This window comes from Engraulis encrasicolus, chromosome 14 (assembly GCF_034702125.1).
Source record: "Engraulis encrasicolus isolate BLACKSEA-1 chromosome 14, IST_EnEncr_1.0, whole genome shotgun sequence".
NCBI lineage: Eukaryota > Metazoa > Chordata > Actinopteri > Clupeiformes > Engraulidae > Engraulis > Engraulis encrasicolus.
Genome location: NC_085870.1, coordinates 4852690 through 4871752, shown reverse-complemented (window position 1 = coordinate 4871752; position 19063 = coordinate 4852690). Strand labels below are relative to the sequence as shown.

Genomic DNA, 19063 nt, shown 5'->3' with positions numbered 1-19063 from the left:
GTTTTTTACTTTTACTTTTTCACTTTTTACTGTTTCACCTAGATAACCAGCTATGCTGACCCATTAGGAGATCAAGAAAATCTCTCTTGTATTGCTTGTATCAATTAAAATCGACTCGACTGACTGGGAATTTTTACTTGAAAATAGACAGAAAAATAAGCTTGTTGAAACATGTGGGGCCCTCAGTTTTGCTGTGTTGATGTCACTGTTTGGCATTTTTTGATATATTTTTAAATAATTGTTTTTATTTTTTTAATATATTTTCTTTTTTTTGTTACACACAAAATTATGCATGTGTTCATTCACAGTTTTGATGCCCTCCCTGAAAATGTACTAAGTTCTGTAAATAGCCACAAAAATAAAGAGAATTAATTAAATGAGAAGATGAGTCCACACTTTTGACCTGTACTGTATGTATGTATGTATGTATGTGTAGCTCTGCATCTGAGCTGCCTAAATGTCTTAATTATTCATTATAACCTTTTAGAACGTCTCTGGTCTACCCTTTCACTAAATGAACATGCTCCAGTTAAAAACTACTAGTGGAAATCACACAGACTCTTGAGCCGATCAATGTGTCTGTCTCACCGAGCTAAATAGATGGCCTGTCTGTCTGTCTGTCTGTCTGTCTGTCTGCCTGCCTGCCTGTCTGTCTGCCTGACTGTCTGTCTGACTGTCTGTCTGCCTGTATGTCTGTCTGCCTGCCTGCCTGTCTGCCTATCTGTCTGCCTGTCTTTCTTTCTGCCTGGCTGGCTGTCTGGCTGGCTGTCTGCCTGTCTGCCTGCCTGCCTATCTGTCTGCCTGTCAGTCTGTCGGTTTACCTGTCTGTCTGTCTGTCTGTCTGTCTGCCTGCCTGCCCGCCTGCCTGTCTGCCTGGCTGGCTGGCTGTCTGTCTGTCTGTCTTTCTGCTTGGCTGGCTGGCTGGCTGGCTGTCTTTCTGTCTGGCTGTCTGTCTGCTTTAAGTATTTTTTGAGCCTTAGGCTGGGTTGCAACATCATGATTTAGAGTCCCTTTTCTAGTCGTCAGGAGCTGGTCTGTCTCTGAAGTTCTCTATCAGTGAGTTTCAATCTTTAGGAAGACCAAACACACAGTATGGTGATCACAATGACTCACTCTGACGACCACGTAGATGTCAATATCCCCCCCTGTCAGGACACTAATTAACGAATTGATGTGGGACTAACACTAAAGTAGTTCAAACTGTCCTTTTCCACTTAGACTCAAATTCAAACAGCTGTATAAATCTGACAAATCCCCTCCAGGAGAGCCTAAAGTAAACTTCGGTTTGCAGGAATTAATTGTGTCTAAGCTGGTGTCTAAGTCTTAGACTAGCTCCTAAGACTAATCATGTAAGGCTACTCCTTAGACTAGCCACTAGCTGGTCTCATAGGTAAACTTTGCACTGCCATACTCAGAGAACGGTTGAAAGTACAGGGGAAAGATAAAACTCAAAATATTTGGCTTTAAGGGGAGGTGTAATATGAGCTTATTTCCAAAAATGGTACAGTATCACTTTAATCAGTATAACTGTGTAACTATATTATTTTTATGCTTCTACGCTGACTTTTCAACTATGCACTTGTTCAGTAATCTTATACTGTAGTTGGTCCTACTCTACAACACTGTGAAATATACTGTGAAGGATCTGCCACCCTGTGCTGTGCTCTTGATGCTTGTTCTGTAATGCTGCCACCAGCGCTAGCAACACGCCCGCACTGCTAAGCTGGCATGAGGCCTCCTACACGCCGTGGCATGATGCGCCCACTACACTACTGTACAGTACAGGGGGATGGGTTGAAGCCTCCCTGTCAACCGAGTTGACGACAGGGTTGCCAGATGAGGCTGATGATTTCCAGCCCAAAAAATGCTCAAAACCCGCCTAGAAGCACAAAATCCCGCCCAATTCTTTTGATTTCTATGGCAAAAATTGGGCGTTTTTTTCTGCTAAATGCCATTTTTACCCACACACGGCCATCCTAAGCAGCCCAATTGGGCGGGAAACAGCCCAATCTGGCAACACTGGTTGATGAGCCTCGCTACTTAATGAAAGACGTGGCGCTTTAGAGGAGACATAAAACTTACTGGCACTGAACCTGACATGCCTTACTTGGTGACAGTCTGGCAGTCATTTGCCAGAATTTATCATCAAACACATCCAGTCTACTAAATTACTGTTGTTGTATAGATATGCATTTAGTGGTGCAATGTCAAATCCCTGCTATTCTTCACTTCAAAGACTCTGCACCATTAGAACGCTAGTCATGGTACTTTAACGATGCTAACTTCGACAGTCTCGCTGTCTCTATCGTTATCGGTGAGGAATGTAACTGAAAATGTGGAATTATTATATAGTGTATAGTATATATGTGTCTATGGTCCCAGAGCAATATGTCTGAAATATAAGGTTAGCTTTTTAAAAAGTGTAAATCAGAAGCGATTCTATTGTGTTTGTGACATGATGGAATTACTGTGTGCCTAGTATAGCCGAAGGAGCATAGTCGACTTCTCTAACGTGTACAGTGAACAATGATGATGGAGATTTGTGATATTAACATTTAAAGAGCCACAAAATGTTTGATGATGGCATATGTGAGTACATAGACCTTACACAGTAGTCGTTTATCTCCCGAGGAAGCATTTGTAACCAGAGGTGTCAAAGGTAAAAGTAAATTCATAGTGTAACTACAAAACTAGCATGATAACATGATATTGCATAGCTGTTACACCATTTATGCCATTGTACATAACGAGATAGACAGACTGTTGTTCCTGAAAAACACTAAAAACCTAACAAGAACCCACAACAAACTTGATCCAACCAGCGCCAGAGTCAGCTGATCGTAAGACAAGTACACAGGTCTACTGGTTACCCAGAAAAGTTACCTGTGAATTGTGTTTCTTTTTTTGAACTTTTGCTTTTATTTTTGACACCTCTGTTTGAAACAAAGCAGAGCAAATCGAAGGGAAACTGCAGTGGTCCCCAGCCCTACCCACCTTGGCTCAGGCTGTCCATGCTCTCGCCCGATAGGCTGTCTTCATCCGTAGCAGACCTCAAGGCAGCGCGGGAGATGACCTCTGACCCCTCCAAGCCCCTGAGAGAAATGTCTGACTCCACCTATGTAAAAGGGGGAAAAGAAGAGATTATGAGTGCGTTACAATATGCGACCTTGCCTCCTCCACTTGTGCTTGTCTCCTCGTCCCGCCTCCTGGCCCCTCCTCCGTGGAGAAAACGATAAAGTTTCCCAGCTGTCAGCCTAGCCACAACAACTTTTGGGGGACTGTTTTTCATTCACCATCCCAATTGCAAATGAGAAAAAGACTCTACAATTGAGCTTTTGCAAGATATTGAAATATAATGCTGTTGTCAGTAATGTCATCATGACATATTACTTCCTGGTACGAGGAGACAAGCACAAGTGGAGGAGGCAAGGTCGCATATTGGAACGCACCCATGGTGTAGTTTCCTGGTAGTGTACATAGTATGGCACCCACCTCCTGCCTGCTCCTCTTCAGCAGAGGCACAGCCCCGTCATCTGAGCTCGTCCTGAGGAGGAGAACAGCGTGTCAGGCAGAGTGAACTTACAAAGTGTGGAAGAAGATGTAGTCTAGTCTGATTATCGTCGACTTTCAAAACTCTTCGAGACTTGGTCTGACCAAGAGCATAACAATTAACATTTCCCAAGCGGCATGATTGAGGTCAGAAACGATATTTGTATTGCTCCTGGCATGACTACATTGTATTCCAAATTATTATGCAAATTACATTTTTCACTGATTTCCCCAAATAATCAATATAAATGACAGTCATCATAATTTTCCAAGTCATCAGCCATTAGAGCACAATTCAAATGTTGCAAAAAAAATTCAGCAAAGAATGAAAATAGGTAGAACTCGAAGTCCGATTGTTGATTCTAATGCCTTCAAGAGTCCATCAGTGAACATACAGTTTACTGTATATGTGTGATGAACGTACACCAGGACACACAGATGGAGGGACACACAGATGCACAAACGTCTGGGAGAAGATGGGAGAAGAGTGAGGCTCCAGCTCCTTCCATAGGAGGCGGAGGCATAATATAAACAACAGTATAGTGGGCAATGAAAAAAGGCTTTGGTGTGTTACTTGAAGAGAGCTTCTGCTTATTGCTTTTGATCAGGTGATGATATGCAGCATACAGCACATGTGGATATGAGATGAGGGGGAAATGAATCATGGGGCAGGGACGCGCGAAGAGGGTTGATGAAATAATATGTGCTGCTATCACTGAAATCTAAAAAAAGAAAAGAACATATATAATCATTCTAGAAAACTAGGACGAATAACATCCTAAAAAAGAAGAGAAGTAAAAACAAGAAGAAAGAGGATGACATTACAAAAACAATACTCTGAATCAGGTCACTAATGAGCACTTATCAAGATGAATGCCGTATAATTGTCATGTCAGAACACCACAAGAGGTAATTCACTCCACGCTCCAACCTTCTTGCTTTTGGGAGAAGCCTCCGTAATGACAAATGCTGTCTTACACAATGCCAACCCACATAAACAACATAAATCAGACTGAATCATTGTGAGATTGCGTTTCTGTCGCTGCGAGGTGATGTGGTGTGTGACAGACAGGGCTTTGCAGAAGAGCTCTGGCCACACGCCTGGGACCCTGTGTATTACGGCTGCACAATTAATCGAAAATCGTGATAAATTGATAAAATCGTGATAAAGTCGAAATTTTAATCGTGATTTAATCATGGCAATAGTGACCTACCTTTGAGAGCGTCCTTGAAGACAGAACATATTGACAGGCTGGTGTTTCTGGCCAGAAATCTGTCCACCTAAGTTTCATACTATTGCCTTTAGATTATTACAATTCATTTTATTTTGCTCATCCCGCATATAAATCATTCTTGGTTATATTTTATCTTGTTATAATTTTCAAAAAAATCTGCGAAATTCAATAATCGTGATTAATAATCGTGGTTACGATTTTGACCAAAATAATCGTGATTATGATTTTTTTCCATAATCGTGCAGCCTTACTGTGTATGCTTTTAGAAGATGTGATTGTGGGGTGGTATCTGCCAGGCAGGTGAATGGATGGTAGAGATGCTGCAGTGACAAAATTATGCTTTATTGATTATTTATTGCTTTCGTTTTAATTTGATTTGATTTGATTTGATTTTATCTCACTTTTCTGTAAAGCATATTGAATTGCATTTATGTATGAAATGCACTATACATTAAAATTGCCTTGCATTGCTTTGCCTATAATAAGTGCATACGTACGTATGTATTTATAATTCTAAATGAGATGCTCAAAAATGTTGATCGTATTCAACCTGTCTCTGAATCTTGGAAGTATGTTTTCAATTACTGTTTGTGTTTGTCTAAGTTTTCCTAAATGAGACAGCAATAGTAAAGTTTGGTCAATGCAAGGGTGCAACTTTATTCCTCATGATTCTATGCTGTACACGATTCCACCCTGTTCATTTTCACTTTTCATGAGACACTCTGAGCACAAACAACAACAGAAAATGCAACACGTTTTCCAAATGTGTGGGTGAAATACTATTCAACATGAAATCATGATAGTATAAGCAGCTAGGCAGAGTAAGAATGAGAGAGAGAGAGAGAGAGAGAGAGAGAGAGAGAGAGAGAGAGAGAGAGAGAGAGAGAGAGAGAGAGAGAGAGAGATTGCCATAAAGATATAAAAGAGAGCAAGAGTACTGTAAGTCAGGTGAGGTGGTCTCACCTGGAGTGCTTGAGCGAGGTAGTGTAGGCACATTCTCTGGCCACCTGTCGTGCCAGTGAGAAGAGTTCCACGCGCCGTAGCAACAGGGCATTGTCACGGATACAGAACTGAGCAGCTGCCTCATTGATGATCATCTGGTCAACGGAGGAGGAGAGGAGAGAGGAGGAGGAGAGGAGAGGAGGAGAGGAGGAGGGGAGAGGAGGAGAGGAGAAGAGGAGAGGAGAGGAGAGGAGAGAAGAGGAGGAGGAGAGGTGAGGTGAGGTGAGGAGTGGAGAGGAGGAGGAGAGAGGAGAGGAGAGTAGGAGGGAGGAGAGGAGAGGAGGGGAGAGAGGAGAGGGGAGGAGAGGAAAGAGGAGAGGGGAGAGATGTTAGGAGGGGAGGTCGGGCCGAAAGAGAGACCACTGCATTACATCATGCCACCACAGCAAAGCAACTTTGACATGCCTTTCTCTCCACCAAACCACCACACAAACGGTTTCAAGGCTTCTGGTGAGGATGATGCAATCACAAAGATATGATGGGAGAAGACAAACCTTTGGCATTTACTGTATATTGGTAGTTATCGCCGTGTCTCAACCTTGAAAATAATATTGTTCTGTCACCTTTGTTGGGAAACAGAAACTAAGGTCCATCTTTGAACCCCTGTGGGCGCTGTAATGGTGGATATTTGAGTTTTTATCCAGCATTATTATATGGTGTGACGTCATCGGTCGAATGCTCCATTCATTTCAACGGGGCTCCCCAACGTTCGCACGTCTGTTATTTTTCGATAACGGACGGGTTGGTCTATAACAGACCGCTGTCAATGGCAACAAGACTTTTCACTGCTAAAGCGACTTTTCAACAAGACTCTAATCAGCTGCTGTGATAGACTACACCTGTTGTCCTGGCTACCTAGCTGTTGCCTAGCGGTGTTCCACAACGGCACTGTTTTGTTTTGCGCAGCAACAATCTTAACATTAAATAGGCCTAAAGAAATGTCCCCGCCATGTGTGAATCATTTAANAGGGTGACTTCAGGTAATTTGAGCCGCTTTTTGGTAAATCGCTTGGGAAAATAACAAAATACCATCTATGCACTTTTAATGTGTATATATAATTAATAACTACTATATTTCATCATTTTGTGTTGGAATTATATTATAAAACATAATTATTCATAATTCCTTTTCATACTAAATCACAATTCTGTACAGCCACATGTCTCTGGACAGTGTTCATCCTATTTTTTCACTTTTTCTGTCTCCTCTCTTTTCATCTGCATTCATTTCTTTTCACCTGTCATCTTCCTTAATTTTTCCTCCAAAAGTACACAAACATGAGCTAGCTACCGCTAAACAGCAGCAAACAGCGGCAAACTCCCATTGATTATAATGGTCGCTCAAATTAGCTGAACGTGGTGGCTCAAATTACCTTAACCCACTGAGCTAACAGTTGAAACACCATAAACATACTTTTTTCCAAAAAGGGTAATAATATGCCACACTAACAAACATTAATATAGTGCATACCATCCACACAGAAAACATACTTTGTTTTTATGTGTATATCTACTGGTATATGTAAGTTATAATACTTATAATAATTTGGCTAACTTTAGCGTGCCATGCTAAATTCCATGCAACTTTCTGGTGCAGCCTTCATTGGAATAAGTATCCCGCCCACCATATCAATCAAAACTCAATAAAATCCCCTGTTACATGTAATGAACTGTTGTGGCAACAGATTCCCATACTTTGTAGTCATTGGGTCTCATTTCCAGAGGGGCTAGAACCCCAAAACCTTAAATGGCTCATTTTAGCTGATGGCTCAAATTACCTGAAGTCACCCTATATCCATATAATAAGCGGGTTAACTTTCGGCGAGTCGGTCGCTTTGTGGAATAGCAGCACTTCAGAGAGAACAAGACCCCTCCGCTCCGCGTCGGGGTCTAAAGATTCTCTCTGTCGTGCTGCTATTCCACGGTAGCGACCTTCTCGCCGAACGTTAACCCTTACTTAAATCGTATGCTGGAAGGGTCCATCTGAAGTGTAGTTTAGCTCCTAGACTATTGGAAAAGAGGATTCCCCAAAACGACTGTGCAAAATGTGCAGTGAATGCGCAGTGAATCCATGCATCCATGCGTAGCCATCAGCACACCAAAATATTCGCTTAGGAGGTGCGCGAACCACATTGAAATGTATAAGGGGGTGCGCAGGTGAAAAAGTTTGGGAACCGCTGCACTGCCGTGCAAAACAAGAACGCAGTAACTCAAAATGGTTGGGTTTTTTTTATGTCGGAAATGGGTTTTAAACTACCTCATTTGTCTTGTGTCAAAAAATGGTGGTCTAACACCGTCCCGTTTTGGAGAAAACTCATTTTGAAAGTGCAAAAATGACCAAAAAAAAGTTACTGCTTGTTGTATTTAAAGGCTATGTCGTACAAAACAAAAACGCAGTAAGTCGGCGAGTTACTGCTGCACGTTCCAATGGGACTGGTTTGGGAGTAGACAGTAATACAAGCTAAGAACGCAGTAACTCCTGCAGTAACTCCATTTTGTGGCAGTAATACCAGCCAAGAACGCAGTAACTCTGTTTTTTGTGGCAAAAAGACACATAAATGTTTTTTTTTTGTTTTTTTGTGTGCATTACATTTCTATCCTAAACAAGCATTACCAGGAAGTGTCACCACCAATTTACCGACAACACAGTTGTCACGCCATATGGGAAACTTTGAAGCCTTTTTTCTCAGTTTGCCGTTTTCAGAGTTACTGCGTTCTTAGATTGTAGGGCAGTGCAGTACATGAGAGGAAAGTCACGCGAGCCACATGTGTGAGACATGCAAGGCTGTGAAGTGGTGCACAACCTAAAGCCTGTCGTGTGGTAAAGATGTCTGAGGCACACACACACACACACACACACACACACACACACACACACACACACACACACACACACACACACACACACACACACACACACACAGAAACACACACACACATGCGCGCGCGCACACACACACACACACACACACACACACACACACACACACACACACACACACACACACACACACACACACACACATTCACATAGTATATGAACATCCACACACACACTCACACGCACACACACACCCACGGACTCACATTCACAAATTTAATCAAGCAGATGAATTCAAATGAAAGCCACATTGGCTTATTCATCCTGAAGCCATTGCTAATTAATTGACTGTAGAGAGCAAGTACTAAGCACAGTTATAATTGTCAACATTTAATCCCCTATTGGCACTGATGTAAACATGTGCCATCAGCTGTTGTCTGGGTGCCTGCCTGGCCGTGCTGTAGCCTTCCTTCTTGTAAGTTATTGTCAGAGAGAGTAGAGAGAGAGAGGTTTCATTGGCCATTGTTTCCAGGTTCTATTATTGCAAGGGGGAGGGGGGGGGATCCACCTTTAGGCAGACCTAGGCAGACCTAAGGACTGTTCTATTCAATGCTAGGAGTATTATGACACGCCCCTTTAGGCAGACCGGAACCTGGTCATGTTATAGGCGAGTACATCTATGCAAAAAAAAAGACCTAACCCCAAAAAAATTGATACAAAAGGTTTTTCAACTGATTTTGTTACCTCTAAGTGTCCTTAATAACATACTAAAAATCTAGGAAAATCTGACTTCAGGAAAGGTGTCATTTTCAAGATCAAAGTTTTTAAAAATAAAGGTTACTACATGATAATTACATTGGCATGAACTAACATGTTTTCAGGATCTGTTTGTTTGGAGTGCTGTTTGGGTGGATAAAGACACTACTGCTATGACAATATCCATGTACTGTTTGTCAGGGCACATCATCAGTGATGAATCATGGTGTCACTAGGTATTTTGGGTCTTTCAGCAGCTGAACTGAATAGACAGGAGCCACTACATGTGTAAGTAGAGGGCAAGGTGAAACGGTTGGTACTGGAGACAGACAATGTCCTGAAAGGACATAGGGCTCTAGCATAGCTTTCGAGTAAGCCAGAGTAGGGCCTGTTGTAGCTTCATAGGCAAGGGTCAGGGCCTTGTATTCAATTAGGGCATGAAAAAGAGGACATGACTGGGAAACTGAGGCTATGTGGTCAGAGAATGATAGATGGTCATCAACAAAGACACCTAGATTTCTTGTGGCCTTATTTGAGGCAACAGTAGCAGAATCCATATTGAGCTCGATATCATGGCAACCTAAATCTTTGGCTGGGATCACCAGCAGTGCATTTGGGCGAGGCTCAACTGAAGGTTGCATTCCTTCATACTTGTGGATAGTTCAGAGAGGCAAGCGGAAATGTGTGTGACCGTGGAGTCATCTGGCACAAAGTAACTGTGCTTCATCGGTGTAACAGCAGTATGAGAAGCTGTGAGAACAGATAACATGGCCCAGTGATGTGGTGTACATGGCAAATATGAGTCCCAGCACCAGGCCTTAGGATACCTCTGTGGAGAGGCTATGATTTGAGGACAGCTGACCTTGCCCTTGATACATGCTAAGAATGATTCCACCAGACTCAAAGAATGTCTGGAAGAACTTGAGACACATAAAACTCAATTGTTTATCTAAGAGAGATGTTAAATAATCATGTTTTGAAAAAAAAAATGCTAGCAGGTGTGTCTGCACAAAGATTTTTAGATTTACTACAAAACAAAAAGAGATGTCCATAATCTCTTCTGAAGATATCTTCTGGCTTACTAGAAACAAAATAAAAGAGTAATTTTGAGCTTGGCTTTTTCAGATTTTGAGGTTTTGCATTTTGAAATTTAATGCATATTTAATTAGATATAGTCCAATTACCATATTAAAACATAACATTTCAGAAAACTTGCAATACATTTTTTTCTCACAAATATGTGAGTAATCACCGGATTAAGTTTCATGGTGATATCGGCAAGCTACATTTTCTGGCCTATTCACCTGGAGTGTCTCTTGGCCCTTATAATAAGCCTATGGCAGCCATGTTGAAAAAACTCATTTCCCAAAGTCAGATTTTACTAGATTTTTAGTATGTCATTTAGCAGGTCCAATAGTAATAGAATCCATAAAAATACCTTTTGTATCAATTTTTTTGGGGTTAAACTCTAAATGTACTCGCCTATTAGGTGCCCATAGCAACCTATTACATTGGCATATCTCTATATACTTAAAAAAAATCTCTGTTATTGTCGTTTCATCCAGTTTACACCTACGCTTCTGGCCTCGTCACTTCAGTTCAGTACGGGCCATGTCACTTCTGCATGACTGAACGTCTCTTGCCTGAGGCCTCCCTCTCCTCTCCTCTCCTCTCTCAGGGCCTGCCCTGTAGGCTACACACTGCCCATGGGGAATTGGGTAACATTCACACACACGTTTAAGGGGCAGCCGTGGCATAGTGCTTAGGGAAGTGTTAGAATCTGAAACTACTCAACTACATCATAACAACGTTGCTATGACAATACAGAGAGCCTTAAGTAACAGATTAAGACATGCGTAGCCATTGCAATTCTGGTGACAGTAAGGTTATAACATAGGCTCTAAGGGGTTAATACATTGACATTTAATCTTACAGTTTCTTTTGTTGTTTTTATCTTTTCCCTGACATGTTTCGGCGGTGAGATTTCTGTCTTCATTAGAGGGTCTCACCGTCGAAACATGTCAGGGAAAAGATAGAAACCTGAAAGTCTGAAACAGAAGAAACTGTAAGATTTGATATAACTGTAAGACATGATGAAGGGCATACATCTGGCATTTAGTTAAAATGTGTGTTCACCTTAACAAAATCAGTTTTTAAAAAAGTATGTTCATCACCTCGTGATGGCTGAGCTGCCTGTCTTACCTCCTTAGCCGACACTTGTATCTATTATTGTTCAGGGTATTGGTTACAGTCCCTGGAGCAATGTGGGGTTAGGTGCCTTAACCCCTTAGCGCAGCACCTATGTTATAACCTTACTGTCACCAAAATTGTAATGGCTATGTCTTAATCTGTTACTTAAGGCTCTCGGTACTGTCATAGCAATGTTGTTATGATGTAGTTGAGTATTTTCAGCAAATAGTGAATAGGCCCGCCGGCGACCCCATCTGCAGTAAGAGGCTACGGGCACTTCAGCCATGGATTAAGGTGTAGGGGGAGGTCAGGTGGGATCCGAATCTCCAACCCCCTGATTGAAAGACCAACTCCGAAACTGCTAGGCCACGGCTGCCCCAGAGTTGAAGCATTAAAATCAACACTCAGAAAGTAAGACCAGATACACTCTATAAGTGTTAAATTTCACTCTATGTGAATTCAACATACAACTCACACCAAGCTAAACACATAAATAAAATGAGTAGTCGCTCACCTCGTGGTGCGTGAGCTGCTTGTTTAACCCATTGTGTCCTGGAGCGACATATACGCTGCATTCAGGTTCTTGAGATTTGAGCTGTTTTATTTAAAATGTGGGTATGTTAGAGCTGAATGAACACATTCTAGTGCAAAATGAAGGGCAACTTATTTCATGTTTTTATGTGCTTTGGAGGCTGAGATATTTAGGTTTTAATAGGGAGAGGGCACCTTTTCCCAAATAGGGCTTAGGCTAAAATGGGTTAATTCAATACTAAAAGTAAAACCAAAGCCCAACGAATGCTGAATTTCACTCGGTCAATGATTTTAACAGAGAGAGAGAGAGAGAGAGAGAGAGAGAGAGAGAGAGAGAGCTAAACAACACACAAATGAGATGTGTGGTCGGTGTGGTTCGCTCACCTCGTGGTGTGTGAGCTGCTTGCCCTCCCTCCTCTTGGAGTCGAAGCGTCCGTATATGAGGCTGTACTTGCGGATCTCCTCCTCCTTGCTGTGCTCCGACAGCTCCGGCCGGAACACGTGGCCCACCGTCTTGGCCATCTTCTTATTCAGCCTCAGCAGAGTCTTCACCTGAACCACACATTACACACATGAAAACACCTGAACACGTGGCCCACCATCATCTTATTCAACCTCAGCAGGGTCTTCACCTGAACCACACATTACAAAACACCTGTATAATCTGAATTGTACTTGGTCTCTGAATAACTGCATAAACTGTCATAACATTTGTCCTCCGGGAGGCTCCACAGTAACCTGTAGCCTAAGGGCCCCAGGGCATCTTCATCCGGGAGGCCCCACACCAACCTGTAGCCTAAGGGCCCCAGGCCATCTTAATCCGGGAGGCCCCAAAGCAATCTGAAGCTAGCGGCCCCACAGCAACCTGTAGCCTCGGGGCCCCTGGCCATCTTAATCCGGGAGGCCCCACAGCAACCTGTAGCCTAGGGGCCCCAGGCCATCTTAATCCGGCCCTGACTGCTTTTTGAACTCTGTTTACAATATGAGGATTTTAAAAATTCTTATTTAGTCTCAGCAGCGCCTTCACCTTAACCACACATTACAAACACCTGAATAATCTGAATTGCACTTAGTCTCTAAATGTTTGCACTTTACTATTGAACTCTGTTTACAATGTGAGGGTTTTTTGTCATCTTCTTATTTAGCCTCAGCAGCGTCGTCACCTTCACCACACATTACAAAACGTGTAAGACACTCATTCACAAACAGCCCCTTCTGTCTGCGAGCCCACACCCAGTTTGGGAACCACTACTCTTTAGAGCAGTGTTTCCCAACCAGGGGTACGTGTACCACTAGGGGTACACGAGCACACTGCAGGGGGTACTTGGAAAAATGTAATTCTAAGAAATGCATGGAGCATAGTCACACTGGATTTTTTTTATATATATACTGTTGATATGGCTAAATAAACTTGAACTTGATAAACTTGAACTTGAATAGAAAAAGCGAAGTAATACATGAGTTAGGGGGTACTCATGGCACAACAAAAAGGCTCGGGGGGTACATGAGACGAAAAAGGTTGGGAAACACTGCTTTAGCGTATCTACAATAACATTGAGGGCCAAATTGGCCCCAGAGTGTCTTCTCACCTCTCCAGGGTCGGCGCGGGGCAGCGTCCTCAGCAACCGGTCCACGCTCTCTCCTACAGCGCGCGCCGTCTCTGCATCCAGCACGCCGCCCGGCCACGGGGACGAGGAGGAGGCGGAGCAGGAGGAGGAGGAGGAGGAGGAAGGGGCCGGGGGTGTCGGGGGCCCCCCCGCGGAGCTGGAGCGTGGAGGGTGAGGGGTGAGGGGCGGCAGGGGGGGGCTGAGCTGCTCGTCGTCCGCCTCGGCCTCGGGGCTGAGCCAGTGGGGGTCCATGGGGGAGAGCTTGTCCCTGTACAGAGTGTCTGGCGGCAACGGGGACGGGGAGGCCTGAGAGCAAGGGCTTCTGGGACTTCCTGTGTCCCTGAGCGGGGTCAGACACGCCCCTCTGTCCTCGCGCTCGCCCGGCGACCCCGGCTGCCCGTTGCTGATGGACTTCCTGCCGCCCGCCGCGCCCCCAGCGGCCGAGCTGTCAATCTTGAAGAGTGGGATCCCCCCACCTCCACCTCCACCGCCCCCACCTGCACCACCTCCTGTCCCGCCACCGCCACCGTGAGACTGCGGGCCGGACGACGTGATAGGCTGGTTAAAAAGCGCGGGGTTGGCCGCCCAGTCGCGCAGGGCCTTCTGGAGACGCCGCACGTGCAGGGGCTTGGTCGCCATGCCGACCAGGGCCATGATCTCCAGGAACTCGTCCTCGCCGGCCTCGCACAGCTGCTGCACGTCGTCGCCGCCCTGGTGGGTGGAAGGTGTTACAGCAGGTGTAAAAACTGTAGCACATGTATAACAACACTGCCTCCACAAAGCTGTAGGCCTACTGCATAGCAAGAGACAACTGTCAGATGCAGTTTAAGCAACTTCATTGAAGTCATTGTTTACTGCAAATGAAATATCGATACTCAGGCCTCCATATAGATACGAGTATTTTGAACACACCCCTAATTGTTACATTATTACATTAACATGGTTAGTTTTCATAGGTGAATTTTCGTAAATGTTATCTGCTGAATGTAGGTGTCATAGTACGCCCTAGTAGGCCAGCTGGTTGTCCAACCACATTATTACATGATTACATTATTACATTACTACATTACCTGTTGTATGAAGGTAGGCCAGCAGGTGATTACATTACTACATTACCTGTTGTATGAAGGTGGCGTAGTAGGCCAGCAGGTGATTACATGATTACATCTCATTACATTATTACATGATTACATTATTACCTGTTGTATGAAGGTATCGTAGTAGGCCAGCAGGTGATTACATTATTACATTATTACTTTATTACCTGTTGTATGAAGCTGGCATAGTAGGCCAGCAGGTGATTACATTATTACCAGTTGTATGAAGGTGTCGTAGTAGGCCAGCAGGTGATTACATGATTACATCTCATTACATTATTACATTATTACATTATTACCTGTTGTATGAAGGTGGCGTAGTAGGCCAGCAGGTGATTACATGATTACATTACTACATTATTACATTACCTGTTGTATGAAGGTGGCGTAGTAGGCCAGCAGGTGATTACATGATTACATTATTACCTGTTGTATGAAGGTTTCGTAGTAGGCCAGCAGGTGATTACATTATTACATGATTACATTATTACCTGTTGTATGAAGGTGTCGTAGTAGGCCAGCAGGTGATTACATTATTACATTATTACCTGTTGTATGAAGGTGTCGTAGTAGGCCAGCAGGTGATTACTTTATTACCTGTTGTATGAAGGTATCGTAGTAGGCCAGCAGGTTGGCTCTCTGCAGCACGCGGTAAAGCTGCAGCTCCCCCAGGGTCCTCGGAGCAGACATGACCACACTGACACACAAACACAATATCAACTTCAACTTTCAACTTCAACTTTTCAACTTTATTGTCCCCAGAAGGGGCGATTAGGTGTGCAGCCAGTCATATAGACAGCAACAACATATATCACAGGACAGACATAAAGTGCAGTGGTCAATAAAAGGTTAAAATGACCATAAATATAGTTATAAAAAAGATACAACTATATTTATGGTCATTTTAACCTTTTATCATGACATTATTACATTATTACATTACATTACATTACATTGCACTTCATTTGCGCTTTTCTCCAGCAAACATAACGACACTGACATACAGCACAAACACACAAGCTATCCCATCACATCACAAACACAATACCATGACATTATTACATGATTACATTACATTGCACTTCATTGACGCTTTTCTCCAGCAAACATAACGACACTGACACACAGCACAAACACACAAGTTGTCCAATCACATAACATGTTATTGACATATTTTGGGATTATTATATTATTATTATGGGATTATAGGTGTGCACAGGTAAGGACGAGGTGGTGCTAAAGCGCCTGCTCCTTTGCCCTTCTGGACAAAAAAATGCTTTTTTATTGGGGGGGGGGGGGGGGGAATCGTTTTTTTTTCAAGAGTTTTTTGTCGCAATGTACAGCCGTCCATGTTGACATTATCATTTATAAATGTTTGATCACAAAGTGTGTGACGACATATAATATAGTCTATAGCCTAGTGAGGCAGCTGGAAGTTACACATAATTACACATTTTCTCAGCCATTTCTTATGAGGCTTGTACTGTAACATAATGTCTTCATCACATGAATAATGAAGAATAAAAAGCTACCGCTAACATGCCCTCTGTGACTGATCCCAGTGCACAACAAATGCTGTTTGATCACTTCCAGTCAACTCAATGGGCAACATTGCCATGTTTTAACATACTGTGAATGTCTGAACCAGTGTGCTGTTCTGAAAACTTTTTGAAATATTTCGAATGATTTCACACAATTCGCCATGCCCACAAAGTAGACAAAATAAGATCATCAAAACCATAGAAAGTGACTTGTCACCTTACTGCGTCCAGGTCCAGCAGTCACTGAGAATGGTAAGAACCCCACTTGGGATGGTCCAAGCGCTCGCTGTTAAATCCTCACAGTCCTCCCCAATTGTTGTTCTGTCGGCTGGAAAGAAGGGAAGTTCAGGTGGTTACTATACTAAATAACAATATGAATATCGATGGAAGTTGTGTCTGTTTTGAAGTTGCTTCTCCTTACTTGGCGCCGGTGGATTTCCTCTTCCTCGTGCACTCTGAGCAGTTTAACTCCCTCTCATTCTAAGGACGCGACTGTGGAAATGCTGTCTGTTTTCTGTTGTCCAACTGTGCGCGTTAAGTTAGTGCGTTGCCTATTCCCTTTCGGTCATGTTTGGGTGCGTTGGGAATTTCTTTTTGGGTCGAATTTCAGACGGCTAACCAAGCATTTCTTCGCGGAGAGACAAATGTTAAAGCTTCCAGTCTAGCCTGCGCGCGCTGGCAGTTGTCCTCCCCCAGTGCAGCGTATTGTTAATGACAGCCTTTTTCGCTGGCTGTGTGTGGGTGCAAGAAAGTAGTGGGCGGATTGCGGCACGCCATCTGACCAAAAAATACGCTGTCCTCTCCCGGTAAAAAAGGTGACTTGTGAGTGGGTGTGGAGGGGCTTTCACAGGGTCAGTACTTGCTAATGAAGCTTTGTTTGTGTGGTCTATTTTCTCCATGACAATGTAAATGTAGACTAACATCATCAAGGCACCACACGGACAGACTTCACAGTGCCTACCCGGCAGAAACAAGCGCGCAAACCCTATAGGCGCCCAGTCAAACAAGCATTAAAATAATTTGTAAATCATCCATGCCACTTCTCCGTGGTCCATCATCTCTCATACAAACAGTGCTCAAAACAAAATACACAGACTGGATCTTAGCCGTCGCTGATAGGCGAGCGGAAAACCGATAAGAAAGGAGGCGTCCTCGGGTGTGCTGTAGGCTACACATCTGTGACGCACATGGAACCGGTGGGGATTCCCAGGTGAGGTGTTGTACAGTGCTGATGCTACCACGAGGTGCCTTTGACTTTGACAGAGCTGTGCAAATTCTTTACAGCAACATTATAGGACGATTAAGTTATTTTTTAATTATTATTAATCATTAGCATTGGTAGGCTATTTATTAGGCCTAGTAAAGTGTTGATACAAAAGTCCTGACTGGACAGATTTTGGCTTGTTTAGATTCTTATTACTATTTTAGATATGAACAGCAGTGATGGTTGATGCACCACCAACAAACAGCTCATGTTTTAAATGAAGACAGAGACCAATTGTCTCGCCTGTTGCCCTCGCACTCTGGGGTCAGACGTGGGCGAATAATCATGCAGCGCATTTTATGTCTGACTGCACCCTTCAAGCCGGTGTTACAAGTACAGCAAGTTCTACAGAAGAGCAGTCTAAAATAAAGTTAGCTTCAGTTGAATTGTTTTAAAAACAAAAACAAAATCATCGATATCGTTAGTGTTTCTTTGGTAGGCACCATAAATACAGTACATGAAAGCAGATGTCCACGAAGCGTTTCAGAAACAAAGGCGGTCTGGCTTTACATGGCAAGGTTTTCACATGGCAACCACCCACGCGCGCTGCAAATTTGGTCATCCGAAGCTGTATGGGAAAACGCACATCCGGCTTGCAGAACTCGGCGTTATGGCGGGGTGGCATTCCCATCTCTGATGTGCGCACTGTAGCCTTAGAGTTGGTTCTTTTAAAACACGAATGTTCAGAAAATACTACCTTTTATTACACTATTCTTTGTAAATAGTTTGGATTTAACTTGGCACGCCTCTCGTGTCCTGCGTTAAGGGTTGGATAGCCTACAGAGTATTATTTTGAATGAATGAAAGAGGCTGCGTAGCCTTCTCTGCGCCTTGTGTGAAGTTTTAAAAGATAGCAATGCTGCCTCCTACTGGCTTAATGTCATCAGCCAATTCAGATGATTTTTTCCTTCTGGGCCCAATGAAAGCTGTCAGTGATCCCCCAACTCTGCATTCTGGACATTTGTCCATGTAGTTATGTTGTCCAAAGTATTTTTCTTTGTTTGTTCATTTATGTAGGGTTTTCTATGACAGCTCAAACCCTAGGCCTACAGAGGGCTGTTCACAATCTGTTGCAGTTGCATGAGTCACGTCAGGAGATATGGATAGACAAGACTGCTTGTTTTGAAGTGTTAAAGTTCAGATTGATTATTTGTTTGATTTGTTTATCGATTGATTGATTAGATTGTTGGTTGGCTAAATTTTAGCTGATTCCTTCATTCAGAACCCACACAACACGTAGGCCTAGGCTACATGTAGGCTTAAGAACACAGTCATACAAAATGAAAGTTAAGATAAAATGAAATAAAAAGAATACTCATTCAAATCTGTTAAACGTATTCACTAACTTAGTTGACCAGCAAACATGGAGCACAAACGAGGCTCTGTCACCTCTGTCGAGCATGGTGCTGGCGCATGCAGCCTCGCTAGGCCGTGCCCTCCTAGTGACGCGACACCTTCAGCTTTGCTCCC

General features: G+C 43.3%; 1 protein-coding gene and 1 long non-coding RNA gene across 2 annotated transcripts in view; one reads left to right on the top strand and one right to left on the bottom strand.

Moving 5' to 3' along the window:
* nab2 (NGFI-A binding protein 2 (EGR1 binding protein 2)) overlaps window positions 1–15559 on the bottom strand; it is a 23339-nt gene extending 7780 nt beyond the window's left edge. The window contains exons 1-6 of the mRNA XM_063214829.1: window positions 15386–15559; window positions 13674–14402; window positions 12469–12636; window positions 5748–5881; window positions 3493–3544; window positions 2995–3115 (exon numbers count right to left, since the gene is read on the bottom strand). Of these exons, the coding sequence (XP_063070899.1) occupies window positions 2995–3115; window positions 3493–3544; window positions 5748–5881; window positions 12469–12636; window positions 13674–14402; window positions 15386–15478 (1297 nt within the window). The 5' untranslated portion in view covers window positions 15479–15559. The remainder of the gene's footprint in view (window positions 1–2994; window positions 3116–3492; window positions 3545–5747; window positions 5882–12468; window positions 12637–13673; window positions 14403–15385) is intronic.
* LOC134461999 (uncharacterized) lies at window positions 14347–15476 on the top strand. The gene is made up of 3 exons (XR_010037471.1): window positions 14347–14405; window positions 15008–15037; window positions 15419–15476. It is a non-coding gene; the product is annotated as an uncharacterized LOC134461999 (long non-coding RNA).
* Window positions 15560–19063: the final 3504 nt, after the last annotated feature.